Below are 21,625 nucleotides of genomic sequence, written 5' to 3' on the forward strand. Positions count from 1 at the left end.
TCAGTGATTTTGGCAGATCATTTATGTTAAGAGTGGAGTGTGTAGATTTTCTGTTTTGTCAACTATTTCTTCTGCTTGATATCCTTGTTGTTTCTCTTTCATCGTATTGGTGAGTGTGGCTTCTGAGTTATTTCTTACTGGACTACAGGTTACTCCTGTTTCACAATACTTCTGAGTTTCTGTTTCTGAGATGTGTGACATGAGGAAGCTGTCTGATGGTCTTGTTTTTAAGTTCCTGTTCTTTAGCATTTTAAACTTTACTGTGTAAGGGCATAAGACTATGTTGTATTTCCACGATTGAAAGGTATTGGAAATAAAGTATTTTTCAAACACTTTCCTTAAACAGCTTCATGCTGCAGTACAGGGAATTTTTTTCCCTGTGCTAAGATTCCAGCTTTATTGTATGAATATAAAGAAAGTAGTCAGACACGCATAAACCAGCAGAATTCATTGAGCACTAAAAATCAGAAGGATTGCAGCCAAACCACTTTTTCATAAAGGTTAAAAAAAAGTTCTTTAAGCACAAAATCGAAATCTCCAACAGAGCAAAAAATGTGATAGACGCGTAATGTAAATGCAGTGGCTTGAAAAAGGATCTGTGTTATGTATAAAACTGAAGTATTTGGCTTAAACTGGCAATCATAGCACTGGGTAAATACAGTATCTGTGTAAATTCTGCTCTTTCTTAACCTTTATCTTATCCTACTGGGGTACCATAGCAACTTTTGTTTTACTTTAAATTCTTTTGAAAACGAAGAGCACGATGACTCTTCAAATATTATGAATTAATGTATGGATTAAGGCTGTTTTGAAACAGATGGTTAGTTCGGTTGTTATGAAATACCAGAACTAAAACCATTATTTGGTCTTATTTTTTTCATTATGGTCCAGTTGATACTTGCAGTTACATAGATGACTTTCAGCTGTCCATAGCCTTTAGTGATGATGTTAGAAACTGAACTGCATGAGCAGCTTCCTTCAGGAAAAAAAGCCGTGCACTGTTGAAGTGTCACCTAATTGACTTCCATCTCTTTATCAAAGCCTAAAGGTTATGTTTAGCAGTTTGAATGTTTTTTTCTTCTTTGCTTGCACAGTTCTAGTTTTTACAGTATTAAGTCCAAACTTGGGCTGTGATGCAGGGTTGTGGATTGATACCTGCTGACTCCTATTCTGAGCATGTGGTTCCTCCTGCTTTCAGACTGTGATAGTTTGCTGTACCTTCAGTTAAAGAAATATGCTGGAATTGGGTGGAAAGAAGAAGTGTCACACATGGGCAAACGTACACTTTAATTTGTGCCTAAATGTTCTGTGAATGATTCTCTGCTGAGTATGTTTTGTTTTATGTTTTGCAAGTCCAGGTTTGTGATGCAGTTTTGCAAGACCACAGTGATGAGAATGTCATTGGATCTGGAAATTTGGAGGTTTGTTATTGTAGAATGAGAGTGAGGTAGATCTGAAGATGTTAAAGTGATTTGATTCCTATGGGGGTTACCTTTAAATGAAATACAGACTGTTAAAGCAGAAGAAAAGGCTTTTTTTGATAGTGAGATGATCACAATTTCTTAACTGCAAGACAGACAAGAAAAAGACATTAAATTGTAGGCAATAGATGACCACATTTAATTGTGTTCCTTCACAGGTTCACTGATATTGTGTAATATGAGCTGCTATATTGAATGATTTTAAAGATGGTGTAGTATGTTTTATTGAATTGTTGATCTTTTAAATTGGTATTAAAAGTTAAAAAGTTATTTAGTCAGAAGTGTTGGGTTCTTTTTTGTTTTGTTTTTTGAAAGGAATGTCTGAAGAAATTTGGACACTACTCTCCCAGAGCACCTAGAGGAAACAGCTATAACATATTACCTTTATAAGAAATATCTACATTTATGCCTTGCTGCAGAATCATTCTTTTTGTCTGGTATTTTTTAATGAAAAATAGTGAGCTTGGAAAAACTTCGTAACAGGAACTTGAGACATATGGTGTAAGGTGACTTCTGTGGCTTATATATGATTGTAATGATTGTGTCTCTTATGTCATCAGTTGGCACCCTTTAGAGAAGCACATTAGCCCAGGATGTTCTGCATAGTCACCACTGAGAGTCCAGAAGCATTAGGTTATGCACTGTAGGCTTTCTTGCAACAGCTGCTGTGGTTTGCAAAGCTTATGCAGAAAAAAGTATTGCATTAGCTTGGGCCAGTGGATGCAATTAGTTCAGGGGGATGAATGAGCTGGTTTGCACAGCCAGCATGTTTGGCTCAATTAGACTGCTGGTATATTGTATGAAGCAGTCATAGAACACGGTGGGTGAAGCTGCTTCTGTTAATGAGGAGATAAGCAGAGCATAGTGGGAGCAGATGGCTAAAAAGAGTATTTGACCTTCTACTACTTAATCACCAAAAAAGGCTGCAAAAAAAAAAAAAAACCTGTTCACCTACATGAACAGAGTATTTCTGTCACCTGCTATCTTGTTTTTCTGTTTTTCAAACAGCCAGTGAAGAAAATTATGTTTATATTGAATGCTTGTATAAAGAAAGAAAGAATCATTTCTTAAGAATGCTGAACTATGAAAGTGCTGCATAGCTGGTTTTAAGAACTGGGATGAAGGAGGAATTTATGTCTTGCTGGTTGTGGCTTAAGCAGTAAGCAGCTGAACACTGCACAGCTTTTCACTTACTCTGGAGTGAGAAAAACTGGAGAAAGTAGAATGGTATGTTGAAATAAAACTGTTTACCAGGACAGAAAGGGAAGAGAGGAATAACAATAATGACAATTTATATTTATATGTATGTGTATATATATGTGTGTGTGTGTGTGTAAAACAAGAGATAATTTTATATGTGTATATATAAAAGTATATACATATATAAAACAAGTGATGCACAATGCAAATATTCCTCGATTCAGTGCCAAAAAAAACAATAATGAAAAATTGGATTTCTGTCTTTCATGCTCACTATCTCTCTCAGCCACACAGCACTTCAATGAAAAAAAAAAAAAAAAAAAAAAAGCCAAAAAGAAATGGGAGCATGTTGAAGAGGTTCAAGAAAAGCCAACGAGTGATTGAAGTATGCGGTGTGTGATGCTAATAAGGAGGGGCAAAGCAAGCCGCATGACTTTTTAGCTGTAAGGACAACTGGCAGAGTTTTGTGAATGCATGAGTGGAGCAAAATGGGCAAATATGCACCAACCGGTGACCATCTCTGCTAATACCTGAACTAAAAGTCACCAGAAGCAATAGGAACTTAAAAATTCTGATGAAGAAATGGTAATTCTTCACACATTTTCAAATATATGGAATTCTTTGCTGTTATTTTGTATGAGTTGGAAGATCAGAATGCAGCTGGACATAATAGTGGAAGAAAAAGCCATCAAGTGTTAAATAGTTGAATGCTAAGAAATTGCACAAGCCTATGAAATCTGTGAGTTGCTGAAAGCTAGGAAAACATTCAGGTTAATTGCAAATTAATTTATTGTCATTTAGCACACTTCTAATTTCTGACTCAAGTATTAGTAAGAAGTCAAACCAAGACTTAGGGCAGTGTCCACAGTTTTCTCCCGTGCGCTACACCCTTCATTTCAACTAAGCACTTAGAGGGGTTGAGCAGAGCCAGGGTTGGCTATAAACTGCTGCAGTTGGTCCAGAGTGCTGTGTGCTTGACCGATATACTTAGCAGTAGGTCCACTGCAGGTCCATCTGGGGCTGATATGTATGACTTACCTCCTTTATCATCATCACAACTTTAATAGACATGTAAATTCTGCCCTCCCAATGGGTAACAGTGGGCTTGGTAGCAGTGTGTACATGCATTCAGTGAAGCTCCACCTCTTGCTTCTGTGCGACACCAAACCTGAAAGGATTATAATAGCTTTGACATCTACCTGCTGACTTCCTTTTGCACTGAGCTCTCACTGGTACTTCAGCAATGTCTGCTGGCTACACTTCCCAGATTGTCCCAGTTGTTGTTGTCCCGGTCTGCTGGTAGTGATGGTCATGGTCACCATGCCATGGCCTCAAAGCAGGACCTGTGGAGCTGTCTGTAAACAGCTGTGCCCAGCACAAGGTCTGCCCTGCAGTCCCAGATGCGCAGGTTCTAGGTCTTAGTCTGATCCATAACCTTAACTTGCGGGGATACCCACAAGTTCAGAAATGCATGGGAAGCATCATACTGCCTCTTCCCCATGAGTAAAATGGGACAGCGCCTTCCTGAGTTTATGTCACTGTTCCAGACAACCAGGGTGACAATGGACCTGAGGAGACAAGTGTAAGAGGTGACAAGCCACATGGCATGATATTTTCCCTTTAAGGTAGGTTGTTCCATATCATCAGTGCTCTGTACACAAAGCAGTCAGCAGGTTTCTCTCAAGGAAGACCAAGTTTCTGGCTCTATTTTTATGTCTGGAAAGAAGATGAGTTTAGGGATGCTCCATTGCTGGAGATGCTGTTTTGCTTAAGTGCTTTCAACTCATTTAAACAACACCAAAAAAAAAACCCCAACAACCCGAGGTTCTTATGATGTCTTTCAATACGTTATGGTCTGTTAGTTCAAGCACCCTAGCTGAATTCTTCCAGAGAAATTAAACTTTCTCATCAACTCAATTTCACTAATTTTTCCAGCTGAATTAAGTGTTCATTGTTACACAACTTTATGGTCTTGAAATGAACTATAAAATGAAGTAGAAAGAACTGACCTAAAACTGACCTACCAATAGTTAATTTATTTATTTTATTTTAATACTTTTATTTCCAGGTGCAAATATTTATACAGAACCCTGGGAATCATGTGGTAGGAGGTGCTTTATAAATTTGTAGCCCTAAAACTATTAACATTTACAAAAAGCTGTGGTTTTTTGGTTTTTTTTCTTCCAGACAAACAGTTGTTTTAAATGAAGACCTTCAGGGCAGTTTGTTCTCTTTGCCCTTTTTTTATAGCACTTACTCCATGCATAAGATGGGCAGTGTCCACAAAATATGCTTCAGTTTCTAAATAATATCATCTGCTTGTTATTTCTACTACCACAGTACTTCAGAAAACTTAATTGTCTTCAAAAGAAAGGAAAATATTACCTGAGGTGTTCCTTATGGCAGAAAGTGATGATCTTTGACCTCATAAATTGGTGAATTAGAGGCACTGATGCCACTTCACTGTTCAGATATTGCCTGTTAAAATGGCCCATGGGGTTTGAATCATCAAAATGAGCTAGCTGTCTTAAACTGCAGTCAGTGAAACAGAACTACGATTTAAAAAAGGAAACTCCTTATTTTAGCGTACTGTACTACTTACTGTTGTGATAGGACAGTGGGGAATGGTTTTAAACTGAGATGGGAGGTTTAGGTTGGATACTGGGAGGAAGTTTTTCACCCAGAGGGTGGTGATGCACTGGAACAGGTTGCCCAAGGAGGCTGTGGATGCCCCATCCCTGCAGGGATTCAAGGCCAGGCTGGATGTGGCTCTGGGCAGCCTGGTCTGCTGGTTGGCAAACCTGCACATAGCAGGGGGTTGGAACTGGATGAGCATTGTGGTCCTTTACAACCCAGGCCATTCTGTGATTCTTATTCTCAGCTTTGGGGAAACATGGCCATTTTTTACAGTTTGGAAAACTGTGATAAAGTATTTACACAGCGTTTGAGCATTCCTGTTTCTTCCCCATTAACTACTGATGAACTTTTAATTGCTTGTTCAGTTGTGCACACAAAATGCTGCCTAAGTTTACAGAGTTTTGACTTTCAAAATGTCTCTCACGTCATGATCAGCTGTAAGAATTTATAGGAAATTTACCTTGTTTCCCACATTAAACCTTCAATCTGTCCATAGTGAACTGCACTTGCTAGTTGAAATAGCAAGGCAAGAAATTTTCCATCTAACATTCTGGCACAAAACACTTAATCTTTTGAAAAAGAAAGGAAGGAAGGAAAGAAGGAAATGAAGGAAGGAAGGGAGGAAGATAGGAAGAACAGCAGAAAGAAAGGAAGGAAGGAAGAAAACCAGTTCTTTTGGGCATTATTCTGCAGCTGTTCATTTAGCAGTAGCTGCTGGAGTTGCTTGCTTGGAGAAGCTGATAGGAATGCAAAGATAATAAATGCTAGATGTAAAAAAAATAAAAAGCCATCTGGCTTAATGTAAAGTGTAGAGTAGGTAGGATAAAATGTCAGCTGGTGTAGAGCATGGAATCTTAGGGGGCTTTGGCCAGCACTTCTGTTTGCAGCAGTGTGGTAATCATCAGTGCAAAACTGGCACCGTACGTAGTTGAGAAGCAACTGAACTTTATTCTGTTCATCTGTAATGATGGGTATAGCCTTGAAAAAGCTGGCTGATGAACTGCAATGGCTAAAGGTGTGCACTTTTTGATGATAACTTTGAATGACTTCAGTGATAAAGAAATCTGTTACATATTCTGATATGTTTGAATGTTGATATGTTTTAGTTAGTATCTCATCAGAACTTAAATGTTAAATGAATATCTTGGCTTCTAAGGAAGAAAGTGTTCTATGCAGGAATGAACTGAAACTGCTTTCTGATAAAACTGAGGTCAGTGAGCAAGGATGGAGAATTACCTCAGCGAAAGACTTTATGCAGGTGGAGATATGAGTAATCAACAGGAGCCTGTCTGTCTGACATTTAGGTTAATTTGAATTACATTTGTCCTCTTTGACATTTTTCTGTTCATAAGTATGTATTTGTTGCCTCAATATGGTGACATTTCCTTTATGACTGAAAGGTCTCAGTAATTTGCCAGACGTCAGTCATGTATGCCACTGTCACTCTTGAATTGTGGGCAGAAGCTTTACTTTTAATTTATTTCTCTGCCATTTCTTTCGTAACTGTGGTTAAACTTTTTGCTTGTATTTCATGTCTACAAATGCGAATATTCTGTTGCTGGAAAACTCAGAAGCGATTGCAAGCTTTGCACCACTCTGGGACATGAGCACTTTCTGGAAAAGAAGTGATTTTGGTTTTGATTGAGCTTTCATTCAAAAACAAGAAAGAAAAAACAGCTTGATTTTCTTCTCTCAGTCTTTCTTCACACACTCCCTTCTGCACCACTAAAGTTCTGACAGGCTTCTTGCACTTATTTTTCTGCTTGCATGGAAGGACTATTTAAATTTAATAGGAAAAAAAGAAACCAGAAAAAGCAGAAGCAATTAGTAGATTCCAAAGAACAGTGCCATTGCATTAATGCTACTTTATGACACTGAGGTATTTAATTTCCCTTTTCAATTTTCTGATATTTACAGGTAATTAAAGTTAAATGGCTGTGACAATTTATGTAATTAAATTTTCTTTCTTCATTTCATGACCCCATTCTCTAGATCGGTTCTCTGCTCACAGGCTAAATTTACTTGCAGCGCTTTCTTGTTGTATTAATTATTAAAAGAATAGTGCTGCATAAAACATAGATCTGTTGCCTGACATCAGTTTTTGAAATGTAAGCAGAGCAAGAGAGATATTACCAAAAATAATTTCTGTATCTTTCCTTGCTCTAAGTGCAAATCTGCAGTGAATGGAAACTAACTAAAAATGCAGAGGTACTTGATGAAGTGCCCTGTGAAACTCACATTAAAATATAATTATTTTAGCATAATAATTGCATCATTTCTTAGGTTTAGCTAAAAACAGCAGTTTCAGAAGATGAGACTAAAACCAAATGATATTTCAATTATCTGTAGAAAGTATAGTCTAAATACTGCTAGGTTCATCCTGTCTTTTACTTTGTCTGAGCTGTCTTTTCTTCTCTTGTGTAACTGGTGATAGGACCAGAGGGAATGGCTTCAATCTGCACCAGGGGAAATTTATTCTGGATGTTAGGAAATACTACTCTGAGTGAGTGGTCAGGCAGTAGAATGGCTACCCAGGGAGGTGGTGGAGTTGCCGTTCCTGGCAGCATTCAAGAGGCATCTGGATGAGGAGCTACGAGATGTGATTTAGTGGCTTGTGGTGGTCATGTAGGTCCTTTCCAGCCTGTGATTCTATAATTCTGTGGTTGGACTGGATGATCTTGTAGGTCTCTTCAATCCTTAGTGATTCTGTGATTCTGTATTTCATTATAAGAATATCTTTTTCTTTATTATTTTAGTGCTTTCAAATATTCACACTTTTATCTATTTATACAAGAAATACAGGGAAGAGAATAAAGGGAACCTTGTTTTCTTTTATCCCCTTGTATAAGATTAAAATAATTACTTCTTACTTTTTTTCTCTTTGCTATCATCATAGGTTTTTAAGCAACACGGCATGCACATACACATCGATGCCTTCAAAGGGGGAGGTTCTACTCATCTTCAGTAGCAGCACTTGCTGTTATGCTTTTGTCTTCCGATCCTCCACCATCCCTTCTCTCTTTTCTTATTGATCAAGAACTTGGTGGCCAGAAAGGAAGGCGACCTGCCTAAATAGGCACTGTGGTTTGATGAGCTAAGGGTATTCCCTGACATCTAGCCAAAGGTCTGTTCTATATCAGAGAAGCAGGATACATGTACACAGACTTTGGTGATACTTCCCAACTACTAAAGTTTGCAGGCATCTCTGTTACTCGGAAGAGGAGTCAGTTTTATTTGATATGTCTAATATGCGACAAATGCTAAACTGTGAATTTCTCTTAGGTTTTCCGAGAAGGTGCTCAAAATTTTTTGTGAAAGAAGAACCATTTGTAATTAGTTTTACAAAGCAGATTAGGGCAGTAAAACCTGTTCTGCAATATTTATTTATTTATTTATTTATTTATTTATTTATTTATAGCTCTTTTGCTTTGTACTGCATGAAGAGAATTATTTACAATAAGGAACTGGTAGTTGTTGGACTTACTCAAAACAGTCTGCAGGTGTGGTACTAAATATCTTGAATTACCTTTTCCTTCTGCAAGAAGGTTGTGTTTTATAATGCCTAAAATTTATATGGAATAATATGCCAAAACGTGATAAGAATAATTATGAATTAAATTTCACATAAATTTGAAACACTCTTATATCTACTTCAATGGCTCTTTTTTTTTTAACTTATGAAGGTATTTAACACACAAACCTTTACAATGTGAATTGTGTGATGTTGTCTTTCAGGGTCATAAGAACTTTGAATTTATTCTGATTTCCCCTTACAGGCAGTGTTTCTTTGTAGATTCGTTGCTTCCCTGTCCAGGTCTTGGATGTTGACTTGCAAATGGGGGTGAAGTGCTGCAGGAGCACATCAGTTTTGAGGGGATGGTGTGGAGGCAGATGATAAATACAATTGTGGGGCTTTTTTTTTTTTTTGGAAAATTTCCATTTATTTTTGCTTCAGAATTTTCTGTAGTGATGTAACGCAAGAATATCTGTAAAGGGCGTGTTCCTCTTGCAGCTTAACTTCCTTTCTTCATGTCAGCTTTATCTAAAAGTGAAAGCAAGACACACTGAAGAGGTATTCTGTACAACTTCATTTTCCTCATTAAAACATAGGGAACAAAGGGGCATCTTTCTAGGGTTATATGCAGATGATGAGTATTAGGTGCTGCTGTTACACAGTTTCTTTTTATAGGGGTGTAAGAAAGTTTCTTGTTTGACCTGTGGAAGACTGAATTGGGATTGCAGTTCACGAAGGAAGTAGTTTGTGTTGTTCTACAGAAGCTGTTCTGCTTCTCTGTCAAAGAGGGAATATTACCTTTATCACATTTCTAGACACAGTAGCAGTGAGATATCCATAGCCTTGTAGTGGCAAAGCCATAAATTACCGAGAGGAAGGTTTGTGGGGTACACAGAAAGTGATTTTGGGTGGTCATTGTGAAGTATCCAAGAAAACATAGTAAATACCTTGTTGTCTCATAGAAATGGAACAAACAAAACTTCTTAAGGTTTACCTGAAAGTCACAGTACGATTTGTGATTTGCTGCAGCAAATGGTACATACAACAAACATAGCAGTGCCACAGATACACCTAAGTATTCAATTAAAAACATGCAATGTGGGCAGAGTTTTGTTGTGACATCCATTTACTTTTTCAGGCTATCCATTTGTGACAGTTTCATGGCAGTTGTTCCCTGCAGTACTTGAAAACAGTGCTCTTAAGATGTCACTTTAAATTAAAGTCAAGGTTTTGAATGAAATAACTTATTTATATTCCTGATCTAAATTTCAGTGGCATGCTGAGGCTGACTTTGCTCAGGCTATTTTCTTTGTCACGAACGTGACTTCATTTAACTGCGTGAGTTTTCTTTGCTTTAATATATAGAACACAGTTTATATTGGCTTGAAGGCAAAAGGAACTTGCCAACAGGATGCCAAGGGAGGGATCTTTCCCATGCTTCTTTCTGTTTCCTGTTGGGGTTTATTTGTGAAGTAGCAAACAGATAGCGCTCTTCCTTTTCAGTGTCTTAAAAGTGATTTTTCTTAGTTTCTGGAATACAGACCAAAATGGCTTTTCTGTTATTTTGTGCTTTTGAGTTCTTTTTTTTTTTTCTTTTTTTTTCTTTTTTTTTTATTGTGATTTTTTTTTTTTCCTGTAAGATAATTGGAGTCACAGGGTATGTGAGTTGTAACCACTACCTAACTTAAGAAGTATGACTGATGGCCCTTTCCTTGATCCTTCTCTTAGAGCTGAACAAATCAGTTCTGAAACAGAAACCTAAATTTTAGACTTTCTGTCAACAGAACTAAAGGAGGATGGGCCTTTAAAACATGTACCTGGGTTTGCATTGAGGTTGCAGAAGGATATTTTTTTTCAGCATTTTTAATGAAATAATTGTAAAATACTACAATTCTCCTTCTGAAATGTGCTTAAACATATTGCTTGTGTACACCCATTCTGGGATTTTGAACTGAAGTACTGGGGTAGGCAATCTGATTTCATTTACACCTTTTCCTTAAGTGAGAATTAAATTTGTTCAGCTGGATTTGAGGTATACACATAACAGACAAATAAGTAATCTGTTTAAGTACTAGAAAACTTCCTGAACGGACCTTGGAGACCATTAATTTAGCTCTTCAAATGGCCAGGAAAGAGTTAGGCCTGCTGGCATAATCATCCCGCTCCCAGCCACATCTGAGGAAGGTAACCACTTGTTTCCATCCTCTCATTATCCCCAAGAAAGGAGAAGGAATTTGGTTCCTCTTGCTCTTAGAAATACAAATTTGCCCTTTTGTACAATGTCAGCTGTTTGAATTCTGTCCTTTATAGACACTGGGACTTCAGAGTGTAAGGCAGTGCGAAGGCAGCGTTTCTTCCCTAAAAGTTGTTTTGCAGTCATGAATAATTTTCCTCTCTCTGGAATACTTATGACTATAAAGTTATTCTGCGCGACCCTTAAGCAATGAAATATAGAAACTAGCAGATAGACATTTTTTTCCAGCTCCTACAAAGAAAAGAATAAAAGAAGCCTTCAGGCACTCTTGTCCGTGTCTGAGGAGGGGGAAGCCAGTGGGCCTTCAGGTGGGCAATGAAGTCTCTGTGGAGATACTCAGTGGAGAATGATTGTCTGATGGTGAGAAAACGGGGGTAGTTGTCTGCTATGATGCTCAGGCTAGTCCTGGGGCAGCAGCATTTGTGTTGCAGTTACACTGTGCTTTTGCAGGAAGTAATTGATAAAGGCGAGTATGCACCTCTGAAAGTGACCTCTCCAAACTAAACATTCCATACTAGAGACTTCAAAAACATTCTGACACATGCATCATTTTTGCCCTTCAGTATTGTCCTGTCCAGTAAGAAGAAAGGTACTTAAAAAAAACATGACAAGGTAGTTGCCTTTGACAAAAAAAGTCAGGACCTTTTGTCTCAAAATTACATTTTTCTCTTTTCTTCTTTTTTTGGAGTATATTAAGCTTTTATAGCTGGCTTATTTTGCCTTTTCATAATGGCTTTGCTGTTGTATTATTATTATTATTATTATTATTTACTGGGTCCTATTGAATTGAGGTCGGGGAAAGTATTAGAATTTGGTCTAGTTCGCTCTAGCTTGGAGGTTTCCTTTTATAAATGAAAGATCTCGAACTTTTTAGATCAGTTAATTACATGTGACAGAGATGAAGGAAAATGACACACTGCAAATAAAAAGAAGAGGGATAAGTCTGAATAAAGGAAGTGATAGTGGAAAACCTCTCACATGGAAAATGGGAGCAATATTGTGATAGCCAAGGAAGAAAGTAATGCTTTTTCTATAGACGATGGAAAAATAAACAGTGGCTTATTAGATATTCAGGAATGAAAAATGAATGTATTTGAACTTTAATAGTAAGTCTTTAGGGTTTGTGGCACCATGCTATATTTTATTTAAAAAAAATAAAACTCAAAAATTTATGGCTGTTTAGAAATGCAGTAAAAGCTTTTGTAGCTAAAGAAACAGACAGTTGGGTGAATTAAGTTTCTTTTTCTGATATACCTTTAAATTATGAGGTCGTATAAAGTAGTTATTGCTTGATGCAGAGCCAATAAATCAATTTCAAGCAGGATACAAATAAGCAAATTGCTCTAATCAGTGATCTAATGAATTGTATGAATAAATGTATTACTTAAGTCTTTCAGAAAATGACAATTTTTAACCAGGGGAAATAGTGTCAGTGATTACACAGTTAATTTATAGTGTGATGTGTGTGCACTGGGTACTGTAAAGAATCATTTTTATGTTAGAGTGTGCAATAAACAAATGTGTGAATAATGTTGTTTATTTTTGTTACGGAATGTGCTTGGCAAGTGAAATTTGTTGCTAAAATGAAATTTGTTTTCTGGGTTTATGCTTGTGAAGAGCACAGAAGAAAAACAACTTAAGCACGTAGTACGACCTCTGTTTCATTCAGTCTGTCTCTGACATGCACTTGTGTTTTCTTTACATGTTTGTACAATAATGAATGTGCAGTCCTTGTCTCAGATGGTGACTTGTAGGTTGGATGCTTAACAGATTATAAGGTCATCAGCTATTGGGAGACAAAACTGCAGAAGGATAAGAAATATGTTTGATATGCAGACCAGTTCATTTCAGTAGAGTTTGCTGTTTTCCAGGTGCAGTTAAAAACCAACATTTCGAGTCAATATGTAATTCGTACGCAGCCAACAAACAACTGTCTCTCTACACTTGAGTGTGCAGCTGTTGCTCTCACTATCATGGAAAAAAATAAGAGTATACAAGAGGTATGTAACTGATGTCAAATACTTGAGTTTTTCTGTTGTGAATAATAGAATGGCAGCAAAATTACTTCGCTATTACTACAACATTTGACTATGCAAATCATAAGAGATTGCATTGGGCAGTTTTGTTACACGGCAAAGTAAAAATGGACTACCAGTATAAACTGTTTTTCTTCAGACATTTGTTAATTTTCTTGTAGCTTTTACATATTTTTAACTCAGCAATCTCAGTTTTGTCCGGTTTGTTCTTTTTTTCTGTCTCATTTTTCTTAAACACTGGAATAGGCTCCCCAGGGAGGTGCTCGAGTCACCATCCCTGGATGTGTTTAAGAGCCATTTGGATGTGGTGCTCAGAGATAGTATTTAGCAGAGTGTTGTTAGAGTTTAGGGTACTATTGTTAGGCTGTGGTTGAACCTGATGATCTTCAAGGTCTTCTCCAACCTGGGTAATTATAATTTGCACAAATGTAATGTTATATTGATTTCTTTTTTTTATAACAGATTTTTTGGGGGGCTATTTCTTAACTCTTTTGCATTTAGATGTACTTTATGTGCAGCGTTAGCTTAGAGTATGCTTTGTTGTAATATGTGTATATTACTACATTACTGCTACAAAACTCAACGTATATTTCCTCCATAATATGATTAGCATTTTTTGGTAGGAGCAACTGTTAGTAAACTTGGGAAAGCTTATAACCTATAATCACATTGATCTTTAATTTTGTTGAAGTCAAAAAAGCCTGTTGGTTATTTAATTGATTAGTGATTCATTGGTATTGAATGGCATGGAAAAAAACATTTAGAGTTTTTCACCTGGATCTAGAAGGTTTTGTGCCTTTGACTTTATTCTGCTTCTTTTGAAGTAGATAAATTTAAGTGAAGTCAGGACTGGTTATTTATCTTATATCATACATCCTATAAGATATTTTATGTGTGTTTGTATGTGTATGCATACATTTAGAAGTTTATTCACATCATTTGAGATCGAATGCAAATTTGTCACTTTCAGTTTTCACATCTGATTTCCCATTCAGATATTTCCATCAGTCTCTACACAGTCTGACAGTGGGGAGCGCTGTTATTTCAGATACTGTCAGTTGGAAGCTCTTGAGAATTATTGAAGTATATTTTAATATAGTTTTCAAAAAAGAGGAAAATGATTTCCAAGATATGAGAAACTTAGGAAAATTTGCAAATTGGCTTCAATAAGTTTCTGTTCTTCTTAATTAGAATATTCAAGTACTTAACTACTGTTAATCTCGCAGTTAGCTTGTTCTGTTAAGATCTGAGTTTAAGATTATTGAGCTGATAAAAGTCTTTGAGAGTTGATGGCGGTAGACTCTAAGTAGTTTAGGCTAGTAGTAGTTGGACTCGAAATACTTACTGAAGTCCAATAATTATGATCTTTTTAAATAGGTAAATGTGATCTTCTGAAGTCAAAGAGCAGCACAGTGATCTGTAACTCCCCCCAAAAACCCCACAACAACAACAAAAATCCCAATAGCTGATCAGGTTTGAGGTAGACAATTAAGTATTTTAGTTCGTGGGTAACTGTAAGTTTTCTTTTGCAAAAGCTAGGCCGTTGGACTACAGATATTACAGCTACCTTGGAGAGAAATGCTTTTGTAAGCCTATCCTACTGACCTTCTGCACTTCTGCAGGCATGGAATGCAACCCACTGGCTTGTGTTTTCCTGCTCATAACATTTACTTAGGTGTCATTTGAGGAATTTGGGTCATAAGAGTGCTTTGGTTAAAGTTTATCCTAGGTCAAAGGAAGCTAATTGGACATCAACCTTTTCCTTGCAAGTTTCAGCCACACTATTCTGTAATGAAAGAGATAATGTCTCCTTTGGCTGACATTAATAGTATCAATTTAATAAGCCTTTTGAGACAGACCTAATAGTAGTTAGGAACATAGACCCAGACAATCATAAAATGAAGAACAGACAGTTAGTAACCATTTGATTTAAATTGGCTTTAAGTTGCTTCATTAATCCTGCATAGTATTGCTAAACAGAAGCAGGGATGAAGTCTGTGTGTAGAAGGAAGGAGTATGGACCCATAGCAGGTAGGTGGTTATGTGGCTTTTCTTACCCCTCATTCACAGATGCTCTCTGTTGCAGTTCCAGCAAGGTCGTAGTTTATCTTTTTTTTTTTTTAAGTAACACTTAAATGTAAAATCTTGAATAAATGATATCTCCAAGACAGCTTACTGGAAGATGGAAAAGATTGTTTTTTTTCATCTGTTCCTTCTCCCTCTCTTACATTTCTTCTGCAGACTATACTACGTCCTCTTCAAGCTTTGTGCTCTTTCCAGCTTCAGCATGGAGCCCAGATCCATCACAGCAAGGAGCATCTTCTCAAAAATGGCTTATATGACAAGCCAATGCCAAAGAATAAGCGCAAACTTAGAAGAATGGAACTTTTGTTAAATAATGTAAAAATATAGGAAAACTGTATCTGCCATACAGAGGGATTTATTTGCAGCTAGCCAATGAATATGGATCTGAATTTAATCCAAGGAGTTGTGCGTACTGTAACAAAGCAACTTTGAGCTCCTTTGTAGTAAAGAGTTTACCTCCAATAAGATGAACAATAATGGACAAGCTTTTGTATTCCTTTGTTCAGATGATTGAAGATCACCCTCATTTCCTTTAGAAATAAAAAGATCAAAATTCGGAGCTTGGTTTAGAGTTATGTTATCTCTTGGATGAATAATATGATCCTCGATGGCACTGGTTACATTTCTTTTGGAGATGTTTGATCACGAAATGGAATGTCATTGCAATGAACTGGGAAATCTTCAGAATTTAGGAGTATATGGAATTTTGATTACTTTAATTTCAGAATCTAATTTTTGAAGGTTTTCAAACATTCATTCCTCATGTTATTTAGGACACTGAGCGTAAGTCATGTTTTTTGGATAGTTCTTTTCAATGATGAGATTTATATTTTGTCCCTTTTAAAAATGTATGTGTATTTTACAAGGCTGTCAGGTTTGGTTTGTCTCTTCAACTTAGTAGTTTAAATTAAGTCCATATGTTTTTATCTAAACCTGAACTTTTCTAACAACAACAGCAAACAAAACAGTGTACATCCTAATGAGACTTGCTAGAAGCAGAAGAATTGAGTATTTTTACAAGATTTGTGAATTAATGTTTTATGATCTGGAGAAATTTAAAAAAAAAAAAAAAAAAAGTGAAATAAAGATTTTAAAGTTCCATTCTTCATAAATGCCTCCATCATGAAACAGGTGAAATTGCTTACTGTTTGTCTTTGCTGTCTATTCCACTCAAGATAACAACATGGAGATAACTATATACTAATTAGTTTTTGACAAGGAAAATATATTTTGCGTCTAATTTTTCAAAAGCCAGTGAAAAAAAACTATGAAAGTGGGAGATATAAACACAGCTCGCCAGTTCATTAGCTGAAAATACTTCTACAGTTAACAACAGAGGTCAAAAGCAGGTCAGAGATAAGCTAAGAAGTTCTGGTTAACCCTAAAATAACATTGACATTTTGTGTAGCCATGGATTAACAGTTTAATTTGTCTGGCAATGCTAGTGAAATTTGTATAACCTTGCCCTCTTCTGTTCTATGTAAGTGCTCTGGTTGCTTCTACTATCAGTAAACCTGAATTCGTTTTGACACGTCTGAACCAAAACAGTTGCAAGTGATGAATGATCCTGCGGATGAACTCTTGGGGCAGAGGAAGGGTGTGTTTATTCCTGCAGGAGAAGCACAGTGCAGAAATCTCCCTGGTAGTGTGGAATCAGAACTTGTACAAAGTGTGTGTGACGCTGCCTCTAGTTCTGGGCTGACATAGCTGGGAATTCCTTTCCACCATGCTATTGGCTCTGAGCGTTTATAAAGGAAGCAAGATTAGCAGTTAGGATTTGTTGTTAATGCCATATTCTTGTATAAGTAAGATATTCATATTTAACACTGTATATGTTAGTTTGGTTCCCCTTCTTCTAAGCTTGTTTGGAACAGTCTTTTGACCTACATTGCACAGACTGTTTTCATACAGAGAAGTCTGTAGCTTTCAACAAAATTGGAGCTTATGTTATAGAGAACAGAGAGACACTTGTTTTACACCCTGGGTTTCACAGACATCTGCAAAATGCCTTAAAATTGCAAGATCAGAGAAACAGTTGTCTTAACTGAGTTATAATCCTGCATTATGCATACAGTCTCCGAATTCAGATTTTTAATGTTTTTCAGCAAAGGGCATGTTCTACACAACTTGCTTTTCAGTTTTGCTGATTCCTTGTTAGCAGGATTTGTAGATCTAATGCAAGACTCATGGAAGCCTTTATTGCTAGTTTCCCTTGTTGCACTGTGGTGGATCAATCACTGTGCAACACTTGCTGAAGAAATGAAAAATGATTCACTGCAAACATCCAGACATTTTATTTAAGATTTCTGTGTGTCTTGTCACAGCTATAGTGTAGTGATCATTTAGATACAACACAAGTTTTAATATAAAGTTCAATTTCAGATTTGCTTGAATCTATAGGGCACAACGGGCCATACTTTGCTTGCTTTCTTTTTATTTTTCTGGTGGAACTTCTCTGGCCTTAAAAACATATGCAGTAGAAAAAATAAGGGTAGCAGGAGGTTAGGAAGTTTCTTTTCAGGTGTTTTTGGATTCAGAGTACACCTCTGAACACATTACTTTAAAGAAATGGGTATCTGTAGTCCAAACTTGATGAAAGTTGTGCTTGATGAAGCAGCACACTTTCTAAGCAATTTCATTAGAATGAGTTTAATTTGAGGTTTTATTTTTTGCTGTAATGGTCAATCTTTTTCATTTTTCCACTTAACCAAAAGATTAATGAATCAAAACCAGTAGTCTAATAAGATATCGATTAAGAAGAAAGAAATGCATCTACTTGCAATGTTTGTTTCTTTGTTCTCACCCACTTTTATACTTCTGAATACTGCTACCAAAATGAAATCTGCCTTCTCTTCGTTTCTTATGTAGTGCTTTGGGGAACCTGCAACATGGATAGGAGCTGCAAAGGTGGATGTTATTAAATCTGCATATTTTCATTGCCTGTACGTCAGAGATTATTAAAATAATAGGTAAAGCTAGAAATCTTTCAAATCAAGAACAGAAGAAAACCCTTCTGTTTACAAAGCTTTCAAATTAACAGTTAAGAGGTGTGCAGGACAAGCATTAATGTTCTGGAAGATGTTGTTTCCGGATTACAAAGAAATTATTTGTTGATTATTTTTTGTTCAGATAAATGCAAAACTTTTCAACTGGCTCCAAAACTGAGAAAAAAACTATTTTTAGGCCATGCATTTCCTCCTCAGCTGCAGTTTTAGATAAAAGACTGTTCATGATGCAATGTTTTCCACAACCTTCCTGCTTGTTTTGAAATGTAATTAAATGCTGAACTTTGAGAAAAGGGTAGCAGTTCATGCTTTTCTCTTGAGGTTTGTGTTTATTATGCCTATATACTCAAACGTACATAAATTATGTATTTGTTTCTGCTTCAAAGCTATAAAAGATCTAATTTGCTGTGGTCATGTGCTACTGTTTCTCTACAGAATTGAATTTGTTTGCATATTCTAGTATCACAAGGATGTAAACCAAACCTTATGTTGTGCCTTTTTAGAACCTTTCATTCAGTTGATGAATAGATGTGGCTTTTTCTGTGCCATTTAAAGAAAAGGGTTCCATTTTTTTTTTTTCCATTAAAATCTGCATCAAGACTGATTTCTAACGTGGTGTCTTTCAAGCTTTTCAGTTCCAGAGCTCTCCTGTCTTTCTGCAGAAGTGGCTGACTCCTGTTTGCTACCCCAAATCATGCACATATTCCCATACTCGGTCATGGAGTCATAGAATCATAGAATAGCCTGGGTTGCATAGGACCACATTCTGTGTGTTCATCCTGTTTCAACCCCCTGCTATGTGCAGGGTCACCAGCCACCAGACCAGGCTGCCTAGAGCCACATCCAGCCTGGCCTTGAATGCCTGCAGGGATGGGGCATCCACAACCTCCTCAGGCAACCTGTTCCAGTGAACATCATCCCAGGTGGCAGGGATTTAAAATGTGCAGAGAGAAGGGACTGTGCTTTAAGGAGTTGGTTAAGCGGCTTAGATTAATGTTGCTTGTAATTCAAAGTATAGCTGATACAGAGCTTGATGCGCATCACTATGGCTTGATGTTATCCCTACAGTTTGGCTTGTTTGCAGAGTATATCCCAGGGTGACAGCTTTGTTTTACTGTTCTAAGATGCACAGAAGTTTTCTTTAGACCTACTTGGTGCCAGTCACTTTCCTGTGTGAGAAGGTTGTGCATGCAGCACAATTACAATTACAGCTGAGGGTATACTTCCCACTTGATCTGGGTCCATGTTTGCCTGCATATTGCACATCTTCTGTCATGGCTGTAAGAGGCAGCAGACACTCAGCTGGAAGTAGCTTTGAAATGCTCTCTTTGCCCGTGTAAGCAATAATTAAAAACCTCAGTAGTTGTAACAAACCATATGCCACGCTGTGTCTGTAAGGACAGGTAACATGTTTAAGCTCATACATCTGAGCTCAAACTAGAAATTTACCTGCTATATTAATACTGCGACCAAGTTGTCTGGGCTTGAATATAAGACTAACCCACAGTAAAGATGTGTATAAGAGAGCTTATAAAAATGATTTAAAGTGCATTAAGACAAGTCTTTTCCCTTGTGTGTTAGTGGAATAGAGCAACTTAAAATATTTGGCAAATTAATAATACATTAATCATTTTATTTGCATAAGTAAGTGCATGTATGTGAATACAGATAATCTGTTTTCAATATGAATGCATAAGTAGTTATAAATAATCACCAGCTTTTAAATTGCTTTTGAAAGAAAGAATAACTTTCTATTAAAGAAAGGTCAGTATTTCTAGCTCCTTGTCTTCTCTTCGCTATAGATGTTTGCATGAGCATTTGAAAGTACAACAGATGGTTGGAACAGATCAATGAGATTTTTTTCTTCAATGGAAATGTAGAGAAATTGGTTATGTGCATGTTATAATTCAGCACTTGCAGAGCTGAAATCTGAGTTTGAAACTTTTCCATAAGTAGTCATTGAGAAAAAGTGATGTTGTGGAAAATTAATTTATCAATTATGGTACTTCATTATACTTGAAACGAACCTCTGTGAAACTTGAATTTTACTCAAAATCAAATTCCCTGTGTTTTTTGGTTTTTGGTTTTTTTTTGTTTTGTTTTTTTTCAGTGCTGGAATTCAGTAGGATGTTTTAAGTCACTGCTAGATGTGATGATATATGCCAAATGTAGATTAAACGTTGGGAAGAATACTACATTTAGATGGATGCACATCCTCTTCCCATGACAACTGTCACTTAAAGCTCTGTTAATCAGCTCAACCAGCTTCCCAGAACATTCTTGACTTTCTGGTCAGTGGCATCCCATCATACATAAAGGCTCCCAGTCATTCAAATGTATGGCTAAAGTCAAAGTATCCAAAGCTCTGAGTGGAGCACTGCTCACACAGCCATTCATTCAACTGATCTGTTCTCCTTCTACCTAAGGCCTAGTCACTAACCACTCGCGGTTTTCTTTTGATGGAAGGTAGTGATAGTCAGATATTAGAAAAAAATATTCAGCACATTTTTAGCCCTTTCTTTGTTTAAAGTAATTTTCTCTCTTTCTGAGCATGCATTTTTTAGTAGAGAAAGTGTGTGTTTCAGCTGAATTTGAAACAATTGCCAGCTTGTTGTTCAGTTTTGCTTTATTCATCCGCCTCCCTCCAACAAACAACTGCTCTTTCCTCTGGGATTCATATTGATAGCCTCCCTGTGATCAGTTAGAGCTTCGCATTCTTCAGCAGGGCAGAATGAACTTACACCTCTTCCTGCAAAACTGAATCATCCCTGCCTCTGTCTTCAGACAGCAGTCACGGTTCCTTTTCAACCCCATTAGCACTATAGAGTCACAGATGACATTTTGCAGAGCTGTTCTGTCGCTGTTGAGGCGTTATGTGTTGTTGATGGGAGGTAGAAGAACAGAGTTTGAATGTAAATATCTGTTGCAGTTACTAGTCTCTAGGGGTTTATTTCAGATGAAAAAAATTAAAAACAAGTATTTGTCAAAAGATAAAGTATTAAAGCGAGCTTTTAAGGACCAGATTTTGTGTCTTGCCTATGAACAAGTAATGGGAGCTCTGCATTTATGTGCCCTTCAGAAGATGCAAGGAAAGTCACAGCCCTTGTGCTGCACAGAGTGGAGAACAATTCCAGTTGTACATCTCTGGGGGAACGCTTCTCTTCAGAAGGGGAGGGAAGGGGCATGACTGCTGTACAACGTCAGTTGTAACACTTTACCTATATAAACACTGTACGAGCAAAAGAATGGATATCTACAGCCTCCTTTGGGGTGCTTTCCTTTAAGTTTGCAAGGACTTTGCAGCAAAAGGAAGTTAAATGTTCTTGAAAAGGAATCCAGAGAAACATGCCCTCACTGATAACAGTGTTTACCATAGATGTAAACTGGTCTGACTTAGTGTTGTGTTCAAAGCA

At 36.9% G+C, this 21,625-nt stretch overlaps 1 protein-coding gene across 1 annotated transcript in view; it reads left to right on the forward strand.

Moving 5' to 3' along the window:
- The window catches only part of DTWD2 (DTW domain containing 2), a 57,997-nt gene extending 39,181 nt beyond the window's left edge, over nt 1–18,816 (forward strand). The window contains exons 5-6 of the mRNA XM_015850002.2: nt 12,958–13,086; nt 15,364–18,816. Coding sequence (XP_015705488.1) covers nt 12,958–13,086; nt 15,364–15,534 — 300 coding nt within the window. The 3' untranslated portion in view covers nt 15,535–18,816. The remainder of the gene's footprint in view (nt 1–12,957; nt 13,087–15,363) is intronic.
- Nucleotides 18,817–21,625: the final 2,809 nt, after the last annotated feature.

This window comes from Coturnix japonica, chromosome Z (assembly GCF_001577835.2).
Source record: "Coturnix japonica isolate 7356 chromosome Z, Coturnix japonica 2.1, whole genome shotgun sequence".
NCBI classification, from domain to species: Eukaryota; Metazoa; Chordata; class Aves; order Galliformes; family Phasianidae; genus Coturnix; species Coturnix japonica.